Source organism: Magnolia sinica, chromosome 1, assembly GCF_029962835.1.
Source record: "Magnolia sinica isolate HGM2019 chromosome 1, MsV1, whole genome shotgun sequence".
Lineage (NCBI taxonomy): Eukaryota > Viridiplantae > Streptophyta > Magnoliopsida > Magnoliales > Magnoliaceae > Magnolia > Magnolia sinica.
In genome coordinates this window covers 120,883,509-120,906,449 of record NC_080573.1, presented here as the reverse complement: position 1 = coordinate 120,906,449, position 22,941 = coordinate 120,883,509, and the positions used below count along the sequence as shown (strand labels likewise).

At 38.7% G+C, this 22,941-nt stretch overlaps 1 protein-coding gene across 3 annotated transcripts in view; it reads right to left on the bottom strand.

Annotated features, from left to right (window-relative positions):
- The window catches only part of LOC131256137 (uncharacterized), a 41,775-nt gene extending 21,121 nt beyond the window's left edge, over positions 1 to 20,654 (bottom strand). For 2 of the 3 annotated variants that reach the window (XM_058257188.1, XM_058257201.1), the window contains exons 1-6: positions 20,443 to 20,653; positions 11,425 to 11,561; positions 11,178 to 11,320; positions 10,331 to 10,476; positions 9,161 to 9,240; positions 7,916 to 8,173 (exon numbers count right to left, since the gene is read on the bottom strand). In XM_058257188.1, the coding sequence (XP_058113171.1) occupies positions 7,916 to 8,173; positions 9,161 to 9,240; positions 10,331 to 10,476; positions 11,178 to 11,320; positions 11,425 to 11,561; positions 20,443 to 20,599 (921 nt within the window). In that variant the 5' untranslated portion in view covers positions 20,600 to 20,653. Of the gene's footprint in view, positions 1 to 7,915; positions 8,174 to 9,160; positions 9,241 to 10,330; positions 10,477 to 11,177; positions 11,321 to 11,424; positions 11,562 to 20,442 lie in introns of all 3 variants that reach the window. The other variant, XM_058257195.1, reaches the window with a different exon arrangement.
- Between the last annotated feature and the right edge of the window lie 2,287 nt (positions 20,655 to 22,941).

The following is a 22,941-nucleotide window of genomic DNA, read 5'->3' as shown; positions in this document are numbered from 1 at the left end:
TTCTTTTTTGCAATTTTTTATTCCTAAATATGTAAATATGTGTATTTTAGCTTCTCATGAAGATCCACTAAAAAATTCAATCGTTGACCCCATGTTACATTTCTGGGTATCAGCGGTAATGATATATGTTTCCACATCCCCGGTCAGCGATGCATGTAACGATACCAATAATACAAATATTGCTCCTAAGTTCCCTCGAATGCATTCATTTTTTATTGTCAAGTTAAAAGAAGTATGGGTACTAACCATAGCTAGCAAAACACCAATTTATATGCTTTTTTTTTTCAAAAAATGGTGATAAAATGAGTAGCCATATAAAAAAGGTGTTGTCTTTCAAAATACTGGAAAGAGAGAAGTATGTCTTTAATGAACTCAACTGAAACATGCATAATTTTGGAAATGTTAAATTCAGTAAAGTAGGCCTCTATGTTAAACAATGGTTTTTACTTTTAGTAAACCCTAATCTGCATCCAATTCTTCTTCCTCTCCAAGTGAATCCTCTAACATCATTCAAGCTAGTGCTAAATGTTCTTATGTTTGTATGAACACCCCAAAGAGAACCATATTTTGGTTCCATTCTTTTCCATAAAGAGGAATCATAGGATATTCCACCTGAGGCTTTGCATGTTGGAACCCATGATTCAATGGCCAAACAGAATTGTTTTGCAGCATTTCACTGTCAATGGACCATACACTAACAATCACCCAGATTCTATCCACCAATCTTTGGAGTTTTTCTCAGTTGAATGCAGACCGCTGCAATATTTTTCTTAACTATCCAGATCATAGGCCCCATTTTGGGTAGAACATAGCCTGAAAATCACAATCGTTGAGCTATCATAAATGGCCAATTGATGGCCATTTAATGGGCAGCTAGAGAAGAAAATGGTCAATGGTTCAAATTTAACAGAAGAAGTCTGATGTGGTTAAAATTGACTGCAAAGTGTGATTTTGTAGATGGAGAAAGAGGGATTGTAAAGCATGCTTGAGTTCTAAATTTAGACAATCTGCATCCATCTTTTAGCCATTTGGATTGATGTTTTATTGTGAGTCACCATGAACAGACCATGCCTTAAAAATCTTCTAGATTGGAAGAATCTAGACATTAATCCCAAGCTTTTCCTTCACTGAATGTAGCCCGCTTGTATATAATGCAGGGGCATTTTCACACCGAGCTCGAGTGGGGTCGCCTGTGAGATGCAGGGGCACACTCAGGGTGGGCGAGGCCCACAGGGGAGGTTTCGTGTTCGAGACTCCTCACCGGGGGTGATTAATGCGCATTTCACACCGGGCTCGAATGGGGTAGCCTGTGGGATGCGGGGACACACTCGGGGTAGGTGGCCCGTGTGAGGCGGTACCCATGTGATGTGGGGCCCACAAAGGGGGTTCGGCCGAGGTCCTAACCCATGAGATGTGGGGCTTGGGCTATGAGATAAAGGGATTAATTCGTCATGCTCTAACAGTTCGAGCTTTTAGAGCAAGTGGTTAATTGTCCTGCATCAGCATACTTTTGTTTTTTAACAATCTAGTTGCAAGCAACAAAAATAAAGTTCTGAAATTTCCAATCAGGAATTTAGTACATTTTCAGAGTATTAGGTAGGACTCAACAGTTTGTCGAAGTTTATACTCTCATCATCAAATGCATACACAAATCAATGTAGAACCATTTCTTTCACTGTTGTTCAAGTCAAACTGTATTAAACCTGAACTTTTCAGATTTCGCTTCTTGTTTTTCTGGGCACATCCTTATTTTTTTACCAAATTCTTTTACCGTTCTTTTTGTGATAGAAACCAAATAAACCCGAACTCTTCCCAACTCAATTTTTCTGCTGTATGGCACGTTGCTACTATGCTACTAACATATCATTATGCTTCTGCTTCACTGAAGATCAGATAGATCATTTACATGTTTAACTTCTAGATTAGATGAAAAGTGAGAAGATATATGAAAGAAAGAATAACCCACTATCACACAACCTTTAAAAAATAAAAGATAATATAAAATTCCACTAGCACAAAAACTTGAAAAGGTTGGGAATGCATGTTGCTAAAAAATATTCCTTGGGAAATAAAGAAATAGTAACTTAAGGGAGATTGCAAATAGTTTTTTTTATTTCACAGAACTCTGAGGACCAAAGGATCTTGGCTAAAGGTGATGAAACTAGTAAGAGAAGAGAAATTACTTTCAAAAGCTGTTGAATGAAGATGCAAGCACATGGGTTGAACTATGAGGAGCCTCAAACCATAGGAGTTTGAGAGGGAATGTGCATTGCTGTACATTTCGTGTGGATAAAGGTAACCCTAGCAAGGATAAAAGCAAGGCTATGAAGAAGGACACTATACCAACTTACGTATCAAAGATTCTGTGTGAAATAGGTTTAGTTTGGTTAATTAATCTTTTAAACAAAATTTTACTATCAAGAAAATGCTCAATGAGTGGAGAAGAAGCATCATTAACTAATTACAAGAAGAAAGAAGCTGTACAAAGTTGCACCAACTAACGGAGAATCAAACTTATGAGTCGACATATGAAGCTCTGGATGAGGAAGGTGGAAAAAAGACTAAGAAAAGAAATAGGGACATCATAAAATCAGTTTGGCTTCATGGCTCATGCTAGGGAGATCAACAATAGAAGCTATTTTCCAAGTTAGACAATCAATGGAGATCTATAGAGATGACAAAAATCTACACATGGTTTTTATATATCTGGAGAAAACATACGAGTAGCTAGGGAATTTATGTGATGGCTGATGAGGAAAAGGGTCCCAGGAAGATGCATCAACATCATTAAAGATATGCATGAGGATGGTACAAGAGTGAGAATGGCTCGTGGTGAGTGAGACGTGTGAGTTCTCAATAACAGCTCAATACGATCTGAGTTGTATCAGTTTCATTTCAAAATGAAACGAGTCACCTTACCAAACAGATCGATTTGGGGTGAGTCATATATGTTTCAGTGCCTTGGGGAGTCTTACTACAAAACTGCTACTTGAATCCATGCTCAATAGTAACATGTCTTCATCAGCTTCAGCATTAAGCCATGACCTTTTTGTACTGGCTATGGACAAATTAATCACTAGTGTCAATGTTGAGATCACTTGATGTATGTTGTTTGTGGATGACAAGGTGCTGGTAGACAAGAGGAGACAAATGCTAAATTAGAGGTTTAGAGGAAGGCCTTGAGAGTTCATCATCATGATGCTGTATCCCAACTAGTTGAGATCAGCTGCATGAATCCTTTTCCACCATTCCACTATATCAAGACCATATTCAGTTAAACCATCGGTCATCAAGTCTTTTCTATTACCTCCACCCACGTCCTTTTAGGCATTCCCCTTGCCCTTTTTGAGCCTTCAACTGACACCAACTCACTCCTAACCAGCACAGTTCTTGGTCTCTGCAGCACATGACTAAGGCCTTCCCCTTGCCCTTCTAGAACCTTCAACTGGCACCAACTCACTCCTAACTAGCACAGTTCTTGGTCTCCATGGCACATGATTAAACCATCTAAGCCTACTTTCCCTCATCTTATTACCTACTGGTGCTACTCTTAAGTTTCCTCAAATGCATTCATTTCTAATTGTCTTAAAAGAACTACGGGTACTAACCGTAGTTAGCAAAACAAGAGAGAATTTCAATGCAGCTTTAGTAGGAATGGTATAGAGGTGAGGCTTTACTTAAAATATATCGCTAGGGGATTCCTCGAACCGATTTGTTGAGTAACCTTTGATCTATCATTCAAAAGGATGGCAAGATTGAAGAGAATGTTTTCAATAAAATTAGAACAGTGTGGAAGAAGTGAACATGTGTCAATAGAGCATTGTGTGACCATTGCATGCTTATGAAACTTAAGGGAAACTTTTGTAAGACAACTATTCGACCTGCCATCCAGGACAATGTTGGGCAGTTAGAAGGCAACATAAGCAAAAGATGTGTCGCAAAGATATGGAAGTTGAGATGGATGTATTGGAAGATTATGAAGGATAAAATTATAAGGTCGTCCTAAGCAACCTAGGAGTAGTCATCCAAACAACAGAAAATGATGGAGAAGAGATTAAGATGGTTTGGTCATTAAGCAACAGAAACTAGAGATGGCTCCTTTAAAGTTAGGAGATTCGAATAGGGTTGAAGGGTCTAAAAAGAGGATGGCACAATGAACTAAAGGACCTGGACTGAGTGATGAGAAGAAATCTGAAGGCTTGTTCACTTACCAAGAATATATTTTATACCGCTAGAGTAATTTTTTATCATTATTCATAATAATGAGCAGGATGATGTATGTTAAGCAGAAGAAAGAATAACGAAATGGCCAATAAAATTAATTAAACTTTAAGAAACGTTGCATACGACTCCAAATGATTTGCACATTTCTAAAGCTCTACCAAGCATGCTAAATAGCGCATCTTGACTTACATTGGACCAAAATCAAAGCCATTGTATATAGAGAAGCAAGGTGATTCAGGACCATTCGATTAATCAGATTGGTTTGACGAAGGACCCCATTACTACCAGTGCAGAAATAAGGCCATGATTATGGTCCAATTGAGCAGTGGGATCCACAAATCCTGTCAGGTGGATCATCCAATGGTCCAACCAATGAAAATGTTTTCAGCATCAGTATCAATGTATGTATCGCACCCTTAGGATACAGAAACATATCAGGTATCAATGGGAAAAATCGAATGTATTGCTGTTCTAGGAAACATTGGGAAACAATGGGACATTGATCGAATTTTTCATTGGAACTTTAGGGGATGTTAGAAAGACATCATTACACAATTGGAACTCAAATTATTACAAAAATAAAAAACACACAATAAGTTTTATTTGTATAGATGCTAAACCAGTGTTCGAAATATTGGCATCGCGGTACATATCGCACCCTTGGGATACGGATACGTATCGGTTATCGCATGAGATATATCAGTTGTATCGCGTAATGTATCGTTGTTGTTGGAAACATGGGGAAACATTGGGAAATTGGTCAAATTTTTCAATGAAACTTCAGTGATTGTTAAAAAAGACATCAATACACACTTATAAATAAAAACATTGTAAAAAACAAGTGCAACTAATAGGTTTTCTTTGTATAGGGTCCTAATATATGTACTATCTAACTAAATTGATGCAAGTATATTCAAAGTCTATCATATAATTTATAAATGTAAGAAGACGTGTGGAAACACAAGCAATACATTCAAAAGCAAAAGAAGAATCATCAGATCAGGTTACATACATGTTTGATTTTATGTTTGGACATAAAGATTGCAACCGATTTTCAAGAAATTGGGATTTTTTTTTTCAATTTTTCAAAACTTGGCCCATCTCTCCAAATCTTGAAATTGAAGCTCCCGATCATGAAAAATCATGGATCTTTAACAATTTGACATTGATCTAACATGATTTACAGGAAAAAAAAAATGGATAAAAAATGAAAAATGTTCACCGGATCGAACACGTGGGATATATCCCACTACTTGTGTGTTTCATATCGCATAGGAAGTATACAAGATATATCGCGGGATATATTGGCTGATACTGTCGATACTTAAAATAATGTACTAAACTATGTGTTATTAGATAGAAGTGATACAATTGCATTAAACATCAGCTTATATAAATTAATAAATAAATAAATCACTAACATTTCTATGATTCATATCACTAATTAGCACATTCCATCTACTAAATATGTCCTACAATATATGCTGCATTTATTTAAAACTATATTTTAATTATTTTTATAATTTTAAAAAATTAAATTAATTTTGGAAAATAAATAAACAATTGTGGCTAATTTCAAGATCAGCATACACTTATAAATACAAAATATTAGGCGTGCATAACATCTGGTCAATAATTGTTTTCAAATAAATTTATTTTTAATTAATTTTCAGCATTTTTTAATTAAGAATCTTTTTTAAATTGTAAAAAGTTCCCTCAATTTGTAGATCAGCCTCCAAGCATTCTAATATGATTTCCCAATTTTCCCAAATTCGAAAATCGAAGGTCAAAACCTTGAGTACACAAAATCATGTAAAATCATGAATTATAAACTACACTGATTTCAAGGAATTTAAACAAGAAAAAACTGTTCAAATATGCAAAAATCATCAATTAGGGTTCCTGCATCGCATGCTCTCCGATCTCGATTTCCGCCACCAAATCCCCTTTCCTCTCCAAACAATTGAAAATGAGCGGTCAAAATTTCCTTAGGAATGTCATGAAAGCAAATATGTGTGTGTGTGTGTGTGTGTGTGTGTGTGTGTGTGTGGAAAAAACCATTTTTTTGTGATTTTTTCAATATTTTCGCAAAGGGAGCTGATGCACCTAAGATATTGTGGATACATTGATACATAGCAATACATTGAGATACATTGTGATACATTACAAAGTGATGCATTGCGATATATCGACTGATACTTGGAAGTTTCCCAACAAAAGCCCGGTAAAAGATCGGTACTATACGATACCGATAATATCAGCCATTGGATCCAACTGAACAATGGGCCTACAGAGTCAATCAGATGGTTAAAGACACCCATCAGTTGGATTGTGGGGTCCAATAGTTGAACTGTACATCTTATATGCACTGTAACCAACAGGAGAGTGTATAGGAGTATGTACAGGTCTACAAAATTCCTCCCATGTCATACGGTTGTATCTAGAGGATTTAGCAAGTTTTAGGTACCCTATTCTAGTTTTCTTTGTTAAGTTGTTTCCCTTTCCAATATGAGAGTAATCAAGACAAGGGTTATGCCAAGCATCGGAAATTTTCAGAACTTCTAGAGTCAACCAAACTTCATATTGAAACTACAAATAGGCCATCAGGCCGTATGTTTGGAGCATGATACTATGAACTATTTTGATTAGAAATTTACTTTCCTTTTTTGTTTCTTGTGATCGGAAACATGGTCTGGTGGTGTAATGCTTCTAGAGAACTTCTGGGAGATATTGCCTTAGGTTATGAATGTTGTAGCTCCACATGGTTATCCCTGGTCTCCTTCATTTTATTGTTCCTTGCTATTGTTTGATTGAGAATTGTTGAAGCATATTGTGGAAATCGATCATCAAAAAAGGTACATAATCAAATCTTGGGCTTGAGATGCAATTCCATACTTGCTCCATCACAGGCAGTGAAACTTCACTTTTACTCGTGGAACAAAATTTAGGAATCACTTAACTATGGCTCATGGCTATTTCAGGAACAGAGAAGAATATTTTGTGATTTTAGAATTTCTACCCTTGGTAGAATTCCCAGAGATCACAAAATGAGGTTCTCTTATGTTGACAAAGGAGTTCTTTTGTATCCACACAAGTATCATTTCATGATTTCTCAAAATTCTACTAAGAGTAAATCCAAAATTATTTTTCTCATAGCCCGAGGAAAACATGGCCTTAGGCAAGATAAAAAGTATGCACTTCGATCAATGTTTCACCACTACCCTCTTGCTCGACCCCTTAAGTCTTCAACATTATTATTAAAAAAATAAATATTTAAAAAAAAAAAAAAAAAAAAAAAGAGCATTGGCCCAGCAACTTCCCTCCTAATCTTATGGGGATCTGCTTGAACCAAATGGCCCAAGAAGAAAAGGTGGTCAGCAAAGAAATAAAGCATTTAAGCTAAGGTCAAAGGATGCATAGCACACCACTCTACCAAAGAACAGGTTAAATATCAGAGCCACAAAATAAAATAATCACTAACACTTCACAATGGAAAAACATGTCAATTGTGGGGATTGAAAGTTGAGTTTGGAAGCTAAGGATTCCCATTATGCATAAAAAGGTGAAATGCTGAAATGCGCACCCAGGTCATTAAATAACGACAGCTTGCATTGAGTATGATGAAGTAAAATGAATGGAAACATGGTGAAAATCAAAAGTAGACATCATAGAAACTTTCATCTTCAATTACCTGTATCTCATCAAAGCAAAGAATGCTTGCTCCACCTTGATCAGCTTGCCTGTCAACAAGAAATCTATCTGCCACAGCAGGAAGAATATGCTTCATCTGTACCTCTTGCTTATACTTTTCTTCTGCAGCCAACCACTCTTTCACCTTTGTATCAAATGGAAGATTCTCTATCCAACTAGAAATAACTGATTGGAAAGTTTTTTCCTCCACTTGCTTCTTCCAAATCTTATGCATATGTTCATTTATTTCAAGCATAGCCTGCAAGTAAAGATGATTAAATATAATCTATATGAAATGTTTGAAACTTAAGAGAAGGAATGGCCTTAGACAAATGATATTTGGATATAGTATCAACAAAGTAAAAAATGGCACATGTCTTGATTCCACAGAATGATAGATTATTCCCATTCACACCCAATAAACACTTTCTTATTCATAGTGATGCAGATGAGCTACGACTTTGTAGCAAAGTTCTCACTGTGTGGAAATCCCAGCTCCCTAAATGACAACAACGTCACACTGGTAATCTGCCAAAAATAGTAGAAATGCTCAGAAACTTGACTTGCCTTATTACTCAATCTGTCGATTTCCAAGTTCAAATAGGCAGAGTCAATGAAAATATTGCTGGATCTTACAATAAATTGGCCAAGCCGATGACTTGCCGCTGTCTTATAAAAATTGAAATTTGGATTCCTTGGTTAGAGACCGACCAAACCGAGTCTTATCAACCATGTTCCTAGTTGATGAGCAAATTTTCAAACCCCAGCTTGGTCACAGTAGTTCTAAGTATGCAGAATAAGCTAGAAAATAGCGTAGCATTATCAGTGAGAGGTTATCTTCGAAAACTGCATTTTTAGTAATCACTGTGGAGCATGTTTGCTCATCCTTCTTTATGATTTTGTCCGTATTCACTATCCCCCAGCTTATTTGCTACTTTATTGAAAATTAATATATAAAAAAAAGCTACCAATTTCAACAGTTCAGGAACAGCATCATGTATAAAATCAAGTAAAAAAAAAAATTTACTGGTAATTGAAGTTTAACTTCTATAATCGCATGATTGAAATCAAATCAATGAGAAATCCACAACTTCAAATTGAATTATTCATCTAATAGTGGGTTATATTTTCTGGGAGATTTTGTATATGCCACCCTTCTGTTTAGACCAAAAACACCATGAATATATATGTGAGCATGATATATAATAAGAATATCAAGCCCTAAAAGCAACAAGTAAATGCTCACCTCGTGAAAGTGAAACCTCCTTCGGTGTTTAACAATGCCGTCTGTGGCACTGTAAAACATGTCCATTAACATTGTCTTCCCTACATCGTGCATTATGCATAAGTATTTCATTCAAGAGAAAAGGAATTAAATACCAGCGTAAGAGAAGGCTATAATAAGAGCTATTTACATATAACCACCAGGATCTGAGTATCTGTTTCTGGAAACATATCAGTGCCCGAAAAAAAAAAGTGACATACTCATTAAAAAAAATTATACAATATAGCCCCTTTTTTTTGTTTTTGGAAGGTAACAATAACCTTATTAAAAAATAAAAGGAAATGCCAAGCTGGTGCACAACATCAGTATAGACCATTACGACACATAACCACCAAATGGCCCAAAAAATTGAAAAAATAAATGTAGGGAAATTTGGGAAAATGAAAAACGGCAGAATCTATCATTCTTTAACATGTATTCAATGGTTCATCAGAGTATTCTTCAATAAGAATGTTGTCTATCAGCTTGACCTACTGAAAGCCAGCCAAATAGGCCCCAATCAAACACAAATCAAGCAAGATTCAGTGGATTATGGACGTTACATTGAAATACAAAAGGAAGATGGAGAAACCAAAAACGGGTGATTTTTCACCTCTTTTTTCATATTTTTTCCCAAAAGTCAGTTTCAATTTACTGAAAACTTATGATTTGGTCCCCAAGATTTGCCCAGATCTAGTCTTAAATAAGTTTCTAAGCTTCTTTTAAGGTCGGAATGAATGAAAAAGTGGAAAATGAGAGAAAATCAGAAAAGAAAAAAACAAAAGGGGAGCTTTTATAGCCGTATCAGCCCGTGACAGATGTACTGGCCCCATATAGCTGATACAGGCTGATTCAGCCCATTTTCTAAGTATGGTCGATGCATCCCGTATTGCGTATCCGGAGTGGCCAATATGGTTATGAAATTATGATAGAACGACGATATTTGGAACCATGAGTAACAAAGAAAAGAAAGCATCAGCGATGTGGTTACTTTCAAAGCCATCGCTTTTGGAAGTACCTATGACACCAATGAAAGATAAAGAAACATATATTGAAAGTAAAAAAGCTTTAGTATGAGAAAGCTGGATGGAGTGTTGATCGTGCTAAAAGTATATACAAAGAAAATATGGGTTTCTTACATTCACAACTCACCACTTCCAACGCTTCCATATAAATATAGTCCTTTTGGGGCTCGAGGAGCGACTGGATGGGTACCAACTATTGAATCCAACTTCTTCTCGCGATTAAGGTATGAAACCATTCTCCCCACTCCTGGTTCAATATTCTCATTTCTTCTCCTGATTCAAGGAATGTAATCGATCAGTGAAGCAACACAAACAACAAAGAGAAATACATAAACAAGTGAACCAATTCATGTCTTTCAATCATTTTCACCATGACATTTAGTCTCAGAAAAAGGCAAGAAAAGAGGCGAATATGCAAAAGGCCATTCCAAAACTTTATATTAACCAATTATACAACTCCAGACATAATCATGCTAGCCAGCAACAGCATTGATACCCCTTCGATGAGCTCGCAGCCATTAATGTTGATCACATAGAGCCTTAGAGCTATTACCTATACACCTCCAGCTATGCGGCAGATCTCGATGAAGAAGTCTTATTGAGGAAGTGAACAAAAACCATGAAATTTTGAGGCTTCACTAAATCATCACGTCAGAAACAAAGCCAAAATACATCATTAGCAAAATAAATGACCAGCAAGTGATTAGCAGTCAGTATTCATTCAGTTGGTCGGTAAGATAACATATAGTGTCTGCTAAATCATTAACTTATTACAATCTTAAAGCAACACAAAATTGAAATGGCAGATTTTGCCTCAACAAGCTCACAGTAAATGGTTCTCGTTATGGATGTCAGTCACATCCAACATAACTGACAAATCAACCAATACAAACATAAAGCCAAACATAATACACAATAGATTTAAGCAGTTCGCTGTGACTCTATAGAGTTGCTGTAAGTATGAAAGCCCTCACCGTAAAATCCACTTTTCTACAAATCCATTTCGATGTTTATTCACTGATTTCCGTATGCCCCCCTGCTGCTTAACCTCAGCTTCCTCCATCAAAAGCCTGCGCCTCTCAGTCTCTCTGTTCTTCTCCCAGTTGGCGAGGGATGCCTTAATAAGCAAGAAAATGTACAGTAATTAGATATCTGAGCCATTTGACTTCAATATTGAACAGCCAATCATATATTCGGTGCCACATTTAGTTCAACACATACATGGTATTCCTCCATGTCTTTCTCATACTGCTCCAACCTCCCAAGTAAATCCTCCAATTCAGAAGCCACCCTTTCCTGATAAAGATCATGCTGGAGTTTCCCTTGCTCAACCAAACTCCTATAGCGAGAAAGTGGGCCTGTGGGAATAATGCTATGAGAAAATGGAATATGAACTCGGTAAAAAAATCAGCAGTAAGATTTCAAGGTCAAAACATCAACCTTTCGATCAAATTCATCAGTTCACCCATTTTTTAAAAAGAATCGTATAGAAAGCATCAGGATCCATCAGATGTCTAGGAGAGTCAACCTAGTCAGGAATGACATAACTCGCGAAGAAAATGTACATGTTTCTTTTAAAGGCCAGAGGTTACAGTAGGTAATCTATTTCATAGCACCGGCCAAAAAAATTCCCATTTAATGCATCTGATCCATGTTTTTTGCCCTTCTTTTTTATTTTCGATCAGCAACGATCCATTAAATTAGAAGGAGAGATGCAATCCATCAAATCAGGACAATAATGGGAGATGCTATCAAAAACAAAATGCAAGACATCCCTTTCACTAAAGTGTCTGATATCAAATTTGGAAAGACCTCTCTATCAAAGGGCTTTGACAGATGATGACTAGAGCTGTACATGAGTCGAGTTAGCTCGGTCAGCTCGCTTGACTCAACTTGGAAAAGCTTGACTCGCCTCGGCTTGAAATTGGATTAGGACCGAGTCGAGCTGGTTTTTGGAGCTCGAAAAAATTTCGAGCCGAGTTCGAGTTTGCCCGAGCTCAACTTGACTCGGATTGAACCTCAACTCGAATCGACTCGGATCGAATCTACTCAGTGACTCGGTTATTTTGATATTGATGCTGGTCGCCGAGTGTTTGATGAAATGACTCAACAAAGTGTTGTTTCAGGGGCAGACATTCTCCATGAGATCGGTCGGTGGTGAGGAACAGATACGAAACAAATCATACAAAAAAAAAACTTTACATTATAAAACTACCCTCAAATCTTGATTTTGATGCTGCCCGCCGAATGTTTGATGAAATACCTATAAACTATTGTTATTGTTTTGCATTCTGTGAGAAATTGAAGATGCATTCTATGGGTTTGAGAAAATGTCGCACGGGCTCGAACTCGGCTCAAACTGTCCCTGCTGACCAAACTGAGCCAAGCCAAGTTCAAGCAAGGGTTAGCTATTGGCCGAGCCAAGCCAAGCTGAGCTGTGCCAATCTCGACTTGGTGTACAACTCTATTGATGACTCCAATGAGTTCATGTATACGATGGATCAACTTGACAAATAGAAGTCAATCATAGGGGCAAGGGTAGTTGGAGGTCGAACATGGAAATGTCATGTTCATGGTGAAATCATTTTACGCATTGGGATTGGACAGAAGGAGCAAAACTACTTTGTCGACTTCAATATGCTCTTATGAAGGCATGTGCACGACAGTTACTTAGACGGTTAGTGGAGAAGCATGGTTTGACAACTCGTCCAAGTTGGTACAATGCGCCTGAGTAAACTTGGACTTGGGAGACGAATAGCATTCGCACTATGAGTCCTACTCTGAGGGCTGACTTGGGCCCAACTTGGACTCAACCGAAACCAATATGATTTGTCATCACGAGTCCTATATAAGGGAGTGACTCGGGCCAACTCGGACCAGTCACTACAGACACTGAAGAACCAATCCAAGTCAGTACTGCATGACTCAGCCTTAATTGAATTCTTTTCTTCTTTTTTGTGATTTCTTTTATTTTTGTCTCATTTTTTCCTCCAAAGCCTTGATCTAGGTTATTGAAATGTTTACAGATGATTAAGAAGCCATCCATGAATTTATTGATTTAATATCATTACTTTATTTAATAAATAACTAAATAAAATCAAACACTCAATCAGAATCTCAAAATTGGTATTTATTCCAAATCAGTTTTCGTATTAAAGAATGACAAGGACCAAGAAAAGAATACAAAAATGCCCCCAAGGGACACGACTCCCTAACAATTATTGCTCAAAAGAGCTTTCCAATTAGAAACCAAGAACCTGACTATCTCGATAATCGCTTCGACCTAACAGGAAGAATTTTGAAAGCAACGGCTATTCCTTTCTCCCCAAATCGCCCACCACATAGCCGGCAACATAAACAACCAACTTTGACGATCTACCTTCCCTCCATACCCCCCATGCCAAGCCCACAGAAGATCTCTAACTGATCCCAGCATTACCCAGGCTTCCTCGAATTTCCCAAGGAAAAAATCCCAAACTGTAGATGAAAAAGGGTAGAAGATAAATAAGTTATTTATAGACTCTGAATCCTTTTGGCACAAGCTACACATGTTTGGGATAATCATTGATCTCTTTTGTAGGTTGTCTATCGTCTGCCCACAAACCAAGTGAATGTTGTGACCTTCGGAAGCACCCCATAGAACTAGAAGTGATGAGAAAACTCTTCTTGGTTAACCGATTTGTCTCTCATGAGAAGCTTATAGAAATACTTCACCGGGAAATGCCCAGAGCTATGGTCATTCCACACCAAGGAGTCTGCATCGTTGGAAGGTTGAAGATGCTGCAATCGACCCAAGAGATCAGCATAGTCATCCATCTCGTCATCCAAAAACGCTCTTCTACAAGGAGGAAACCACAAGACGGAAGAGCCGCTAGAAGAGAAGCATTCTGCCACTATTAGGCTACCATGGGGGGCAAGATTAGCCAAATTCGGATAAAGAGTATAGAGCAAAGAGTCACCACACCAAACATCTTTCCAAAATCTTACTCTGGATCCGTCTCCCACAGAGAAGGAGATGTGTCGCCAAAATTCCACTCTAATGGCATAAACGGATTTCCATAAGTGAGAGGCTTTGTATAAGGATGAGCATCTGGTCTCCCAGCCCCCCTCCCGGAAGCCATATTTTCTAGCGACAATCTCATGCCAAAATCTCTCCTCCTCCGACCCAAACCGCCAAAGCCATTTTCCAAGCAATGTAGTGTTCATAGCACCCAAATGTCGTAGGCCCACCCCACATTCATTCAACAATTTGCACACCTCCTCCCGTTTCAATAGGTAGAATTTTTTGCCTTCCTCCACTCCTCCCAAAGGAAATCCCTCTGCATCTTGTCTAGTCTAGCGAGAACAAATTAAGGGCACTTGAATAAGAACAAGTACGACATCATATTAGTAAAAGCAGTCTTGATGAGAGTGATACGGGCCACCAAGCAATAAATACCAATTCTTCCACTTAGAAAACCTTGTCGTCAATTCCCTCTATCACCTTGTCCCAAAGGTGCTTGGTTGGCTAACCAATGCAAAGAAGAAGCCCCAAATAGTAAGGGGGAAAAGCACCATCCTTGCATCCAAAAATAGAGGCCAAATACAAAGTTTCTTTAGATAAATGTATACCCAACATTTCGCACTTCTCCACACTCTAAACACAAAACCACTTTCCGCAGGTCTTCAATCATAAGAGGATCAACTTCACAAAAAATGATGGTGTCGTTAGCAAACTGGAGATGGGAAACTCAATCCCCCATTTGATCCACCCTAAAGCCCCTAAAAAGCCTGGTCTCTTGGACTTTGGCGAGCATATGGCTAAAAGCTTCCCCAATAACTAGGAAAAGATATGGAGAGAGGGGGTCCTTGCCTAAGCCCCCTTGAGGGTTTAAAAAAAAAACTTTGGGGGAGCAATTCACAAGCACCGAAAAAGTGGGGGAGCAAACACAAATTTGAACCCATCTTCTCCATTTTTCCTTATACTCCAGCCTGCCCAGCATGTAATCCAGGAACTCCCACTCAACGTGGTCATATACTTTCTCGACATCCAGCTTATAGACAATTTCAGGTTCCTTAGCCATGAACAATGAGTCAATGCATCCATGAGCTATAAGGGCCAAGTCTCGGATTTGATAGCCTCCCATGAAAGCAGTCCCTAGCTTGGGGGAGATTACTAGGTCAAGGATAGATCTTAGTCTATATGCAAAAATCTTGGACAATATTTTGTACGGGCCCCCTAACACACAAATAGGTTTAAAATCCTTCAAACTCCTCAAGCCCTTCGAACTTAGGAATCAGCACACTAAACAATGTTCCCAATTCTAGAGAAAGTAACCCTTCCTCGAAGAATTCCTTTATGAATGTTGTCACATCGTCTTTAAGCACGCTTCAAAAAATATGAAAAAAAGCTTAAGGGCCTGTTTGGATACGCGTTTTGGGATGTATTGTATCGTATTAGAAGTTATGATTTGACATTTACCGTGTTTGGATTGGAGTGAATAGGAGTTGAATCCCATGCGTGCGAATACAAACTCCAACCAAATTTTCAAACCGACGGTAGAGTATTGTCAGTGGGTTCTGTTGCCGTCAATACTTCGTATTCATTGCGTTGTATTCGGTAGCGGATGAAAGTTTGAAATTTCCACAATTACAAGATATCCGGTACCTATGCGGTGTAAGATCGGGACCATTCATTTGGTACATTTCAACGTGAAAATCATCTGGGCTAGAAATCAGAAAGTTCCATACAACAAACAGGCCACCCGACCCAATTAAGATTGTACAATACGCAGACATAATACGTCTTATCCAAACATTGATCTGTATAACGTATTGTATACTATGTCAAACAATACCTCATATCCAAACATTGATTAGTATCTGATTGATTTAGATGTATTCTGAAAACCGTCCAATGTATACATGAACAGTACCCAAATACAATACAATACAATACTATACGCGAATCCAAACAGGCCCTAAGGGAAAACCGTTGGGCCCAGGCGCCTTCTCTTTCCCCAAACTATCCAGCGCTTCCTTAATTTCCTCATCAAAAATAGGTTTCTCTAGCCAATCATCAAAATCTTCTTCGATGCTATCAAAGTGGAGATAATCAAGGGTCGGGCGGTTCCATTTATCTTTCAAGAGTAGCTTTAGGTAGAAATCGACGATGGTGTCACGAACTTGTTCCTTCTTCTCAATACAGACATTTTCCACCACTAAGGAGTTTATCCTATTGGTATGGACCCTAGACGATGCTACACCATGAAAGAATTTTGTATTTTTGTCACTTTCCTTTAACCAAGTGGTCCTCGATCTTTATCCCCTCTTTATCTCTTTTCTTTAAGATGCTTAGCATATGATGACGATAGGGAGGATCTCTTCTCTGCCTCCTTGGAGGAAAGACTACCTCCCTGCCCTTTCAAGTCGAAGTTATGGATTGCTTCCAACACCTCAGCCAGCTCCCTCTCCTTTTCCCAAAAATTTCTTTATTCCAAATCTTTAAATTGAATTTGAGAAGTTTCAGTTTCTTATGCAATTTGAATTATTCATCCCTACCACTGGATAGAACGCCACCAATTTGTCATCATATCATAAAATCCTTCATATTCCAAACATAATAACTCAAACCTGAAGGATTTGGGGCCCCAGCTGGCTACTTGGACTTGAAGGGAGATGGGTATGTGATCGGATGTGGTTCTCAGGAGACCTCTCACCTACAGTAAAGGAACTTCTCTAGCCATTCAGGATTTACTAGGAACTTGTCCAACCACAACATAATGGGGTTGCTCTGCCCATTTAACTAGGTAAATGTGGCTCCAGACATAGGAAGATACACTAAATGAGAGTCATGAATCCAGCTAGAAAAATTATGCATACTTTAAGATATACAAGAAGCCCGAGGCTTTTCAAACGCGTAACGCATCACATTGAAGTCCCCTCCTAAGCACCAGGGAAGGTTCCATCTGAGACAGATACCCTTCAGTTCATTCCAAAACTCTTACCTCTTAGCTACTTTGCATTGCCATAGATGGAGGTAAATAGCCACTTGAAGTCAGAAGAGATATCGACCAAAACCACGGAAACTGAAACTCACCACACCAGAAGTCTTCTTTACACCAAATAGAAGAGTTCCAAGACAAAAGAATACCCCCCCAAATAACCCATCTCCTCAAGGCAAACAAATTGCTTTGTTTTCAAGCCCCATAGAGAATCCAGGGTTTGTCTATCAACAACTGCCAACTTAGTCTCTTAAAGAGTTAAGATATGCACCTTTGATTGTTGACACAAGGCATTGACGTGGGCCCGTTTCTCTTTATTTCCCAAACCCCTGATGTTCCAACTCAGGATGATCATTGAGAGTACTACATTGGATCGGTTGCCCATATCGTGATTGACTGAGGATTCAAGGCGCATTAACTCATTTTGCTTCGATAACGACCTTCTCAGAGGAAGCTTAGTTCCCATAAATCCTCATTGCTCGAAGAATTAAAGAAGTGCAATTGTGTCATCGCCTAACACTTTAAAAGACATTCCCAATTTCATCCCTACTATGTCGATAATGTCTTTAGTCTAGTTGAGATCCTCTTCAGACAACCCCTCCGAAGAAGTCCCCTTGTCTCCTGCTATGGCCGCCTCTTAGGAATGATTCGCTCCAGCAGAATGGGATACCCTCCTATCAACAGCAGCCTGAAGAGACATGACGTCTAGTGTCTCTATAGCTTTTATACCCAAGATGGCTCCTTCTAATCCAGCTAGAGAACCTTCCCCCTTAGCTACCGAAATCGGGCAACCCCTGACGAATCTATTATCGACTTCCCCACGCACAACTCCACTTCAATCTTGAGAGGGGACCTTGAAACGAGCATCAAGAGGAGATTGGGAGGGAGCATTCGAAACCGACACTATTTGTTGATCTTTCAAGAGGGAGATCTCGCTTGTCCTCGAAGGAGAGAGGCAATCCCTTTTCAAAGAATGGCGCGAGGCCCCCTTCTGCTGTAAGGGTGAAACAAATCTTCTCTCAACATAAATAAAAGGTGACTCGAAAAATTCAGCATGTGACGAGACAGTAGACACGAGCCACATCTTCTTCACATGCAGGAACTAAAGCCATCAAGTCACGTGTGAGGGTTTCTGTCTCTTTGTTAAGACATTGGTCAAGACACATGCTAGCATCGAAATGCTTTGGAGGGCTCAAAGACCGGCTGCAAAGCTCAAGGGGGCCATGAGTCTCATTTCTGATAAAAGACGTCAAGGATTGAGACCAATCCAGCCCAGCCCATGAATCGCTACTGATTATGAGTCTTACAAGAAGCCATCTTTCAATGTAATAATGTACAATGTAGTTAAAACTGTTGCTAAAAGCCCATGGAATCAACTCGGCCTGATTGGATATATGTCAGTTCGATCAGAAACTTGCTTTCATCTTTTCTTTTTTCTTTTTTCTTTTTTCGAGTTTATCCGAGTTGAGCCAAAAACTTGACTGAATCAAGTTGAGTCAAGTTTTTTTAGGTATCTAGATTTCAGTTTACTTTCCATGTTGTTATTAATTTGTGCATTTTATAATGTGTTTCTATATTTTTAAAGGACTATTATTTGTCATGTTTCAACTTTCAAGTCAAGTCGAGCCTTTAGCCAAGTCTTTGAGTCAACTCAAACCAATGAATTTTTCAAGTCTAGTTGAATTGCTGGGCTTTTGAACCATGTTTAAAACAGAAATTTACTACAAATGCTGTACTTCACAAATTTGCTAGAAGTGTGATTACTAGCATGGTAATATAACAAATTTCTTCTTCAAAAAAAAATAATAATAATGTTAAAATTATATTTAAAAAAAAAAAAAAATCAAAATCAAAAACTTGAAGACTCAACTCATACATCCATTTTTCAATCTTCCAAGTTCAACTCACATGGTAATGAAAAACTCATTCCAGCCTTTTATAAACGTGGGATTTTCACATGCTAATTCATACTTGAAGCCAGAACAAAACAGACCAACTTGCCCAATACTTGAACTGATGGGAGCATTTTTCAGCATTGATAGGTATGTAGCACACACTGCAATCCATCACGATCTGTAACTGTCAGCATAACCAATTTTGGGATTTTGACTTTGAATCACACTGGAAAGAACAGCATGTTTTTTAATTACTATCTATAAGAGGAATGATTTCTAGACATGAATTCCCAGTTATTGCAAAATGATCAATTAAAACATTCCCAGGATACAATCCATTGCAGAGAAACGTTCCTGCCGAAGTGCTGATCACAGACTTGAGACATCTGTCCACCATCCAAATACCTTCTTAAGCCCACATTTAACTGTCTAGAGAAACGACTTATTCCTGGCTATCACAGAGACAAAATAATGGCTTTGTTTCCGCCCATACCAGAAACAAAAGAATGGAGGCTCACAATGGAGAGAGAAAGGAGAGAAAGAAACATCAAAATGAAATGCTAGAATGTACAAAAACATAGGCCCAGACTCTAAATTTTGGTAGATTTTGAGTTGGGTATTCAAGCAACTTTCCGTCTTTTTCATGTGAAAGTATCTGCAAAGTGCAACTAAAGCACCTCTGCACGCACACTCTGCCACACAAATGCATTTACATGCATAATGTGGTGTGATGCCCCACATCGAGTTGCAAGTATTCATCTTGATAAGAAGAGAAAAAGGAAGAAATTGAAGTTAGAAGGTTTCCAATATAGCCTATCATTTTAACAAACAAATAAAAACAAGGCTAAGGTCTCAACTAATTAAAAGCTTTCATTAGATACCACGAAATTATAATATACTGACAACCACCACATGCATGGATACTTGTACCTTGATCTAGACTGTCCAACTCCAGAACGTGCCCCACCAACCATGGATGGGTCTATGCCCAAGAAGAAGAAGCGAGTGAGCAACCCTTACCATACAATTGACCACCACAAAAGGAACCATCAAAAAGAGTATCGACCTTTATCCGACTCAGTACCGAGTCTTCAAAGTTCAAACTCAGGCCTTTCTCAAATCTTCCACCACACGCAGAGAAATGAAAATCCACATGGATGCAATCAGATTGAATAACAAATGTCACATCTTGATCAATTCTAATGCAATTTCGAAAATAAATTGCTCGAACAACTCAGTCGTAGAGAACAACACGGGGATTTGGAGGGAAATGGAATTTATCCAAAAATAAATCCAGCAGAATTTATCTGGCAAATGAAGGACCGATAGAGAGAGAGAGAGAGAAGTGAAATCATTCTCACCAGGATGCCTTCCAGCAGCGAGTTGAGAAAGATTGCTGGATAAGCGGAATCTGTCTCTCTGAAAATTCCAGCACCTATTGATTAGGGTTCCTTGGGAGAAGAAGGAAGTTCGAGAGAATCGACGAAGAGAAGGATATGATGAGCAGAACCTTCTCATTCTCTCTCACTCGCGCCAAAACGAAATGAAATGAAAGGGAGATCTGTTGAGATGCTAGTCGAATATTTTAACAGAGCGAGAGATGTACGAACTCAAATATTTCCGGAGCGGATTAAGTACGGCCCCGGCCTAACAAAAAACAGTACGTCCCTAGTTGTGGGGCCCACCTGGATGTGTTTAATGTATATCCACGCCTTCCATACGTTTTAGCACATCATTTTAGATCATGATCCTAAAATTCAATCATATAAAATTCTCGAGTGAAACATACTATGGGAAATATTTTTGATTGAATATCCACCATTAAAAATTTACTATGGCCCACCATAATTCCCGGAGTAGTTTTAATTTTCCGAATAATCTTTTGATACGGTCACAGAGACCTGGATGAAAGGAAAAACAAATATCATATTGATCAAAAGAAATTCTTGCCCATAATAAGTTTTTAATGGTCATTCACCACTGATTCCTGTGGTGTGATCCACAGAAGACTTAGATCTGGTTCTTTTTCGGTTCATGAACTAAAATAATATGAAAAAAAAACGTATGGACGGTGTGGATATACAATAAATACATCAAGGTATGATGCACAGTCAGGGCCGCACCGTGTTGTGCGAAGCCCAGGCCGCACCTAATCCGCTCCCTATTGATTCAGAGAAAAAGAGACTCGTGCGTTGCGTGTCTACGTGTCGCGTTCTGGTCCGGAAACGTGTCGTTAGGCCGACGGGTGTGGTCTTTCGCGGGAGAACGCACTGGTAGTTGAACTCCACACGCGTGGTAACGATTAGCACGTGCTTCGGATGGAGCCGTTCATCTTGCTGTCCGGCTTGGTAGATTCCATGCATTAAGAATCAGGTTCATGTGATTGTTGGACAGTGTAAAACGAAGGCTACCGTAAATTGACGATATTATATATATATATATATCGAGAGAGAGAGAGAGAGTCCCGGCCTCCTGCACATAAGGCCGCATGGAGCTTTCATGCGAGCATCCATATGAGCTGTCGGGTTACAACCACGGCTGGGATTCAACGGTATTGAGAATAAGAGAATCTCAAAAATTATGACCCGCGCCGAGACTCTCACGCTCATAGGAATGGCATGGTGTATGGAATTAGGTAACGAGTTAGATAACTATTGGACGGTGCTTTATGGGCTGATCATAATGTATTTGTTTTATCTATGCCGCTTCATCTAATTTTTCAGATTATTTTTTAACATTAGTATAAAAAAAAGGTAGATCCAAATCTCAAATGGACCACACCATAGGAAAACGGTGCTAATTAAACACCCATCGTTAAAAACTTCCTAGGGTCCATTGTGGGGTTTATTTGCCATCCAATCTATTCGTTAGGTCACAAAATCTTGGATGATGAGAAAAAAAAAAAAAATCAATTTCATCCAAAACTTGTGGCCCTTAAAGAAGTTTTTAACGGTGAGCGTTGAATCACCACTGTTTCTTATGGTGTGGTCCATTTGAGATTTGGATATACCTCGTTTTTAAGTTATGCATTAAAATAAGCATTCAAAATGAATGGACGGTATGGATTAAACACGTACATAATGGTGAGGCCAGAGTACCCTGTAGTAGTCATCTGGTGACACTGCCTCAAAAGGCAATCCGTGTCCCCTGGATGCATGGGTACCACCCTCGTCAGGACGGAAGCTCATTACATAGTGAGTAACCGAGTAGGCTTACCGTACTGAGTAAACTCTATCGGGCCCACTATAATTTACTTATTTTATCCACTTTGTTCATCCAATTTACCAGATAAGATTACATAAACATGGATGAACTTAAAAATCGGCTTGAGCCAAAACTTCTCTGGCCAGAAGAAGTTTTCAAAGGCGAACATTCAATTTACATTGTTTCCTGTGATGTGCTCCACTTGAGCTTTGGATATGCTTCAATTTTGGGTTCAACCCATAAAATGAACTGGAAAAATGGATGGACGGCATGGATAAACCAAACACATTGTGGTGGGCCCAACATAGTTTTGCTCAACATGATAAAAGCCTACTCTGTAACTCAATAAGCAATTTGATTTCACTAGACGCAGCTAGAAATGGACGGTTCTAGTGGTGCCTCTTTAGGGCCCACTGTGATCTGTATGTTTTATCCACCCCGTCCATATTTTTGGACAGATTATTTTAGTGCATGAACCCAAAAATGAGGCACATCTAATGCTCAAGTGGACCACACCACATGAAGCATGAACGCATGTAGCATTTATTCGCATTTGAATAAAAGTAGTTGGATCACACCGATCGCTAAAGTAGTTGGATCACACCAATCTCTCCACCATCACTGTCGTTGCCTGCGGTGGGGCCCACTGTGATCTA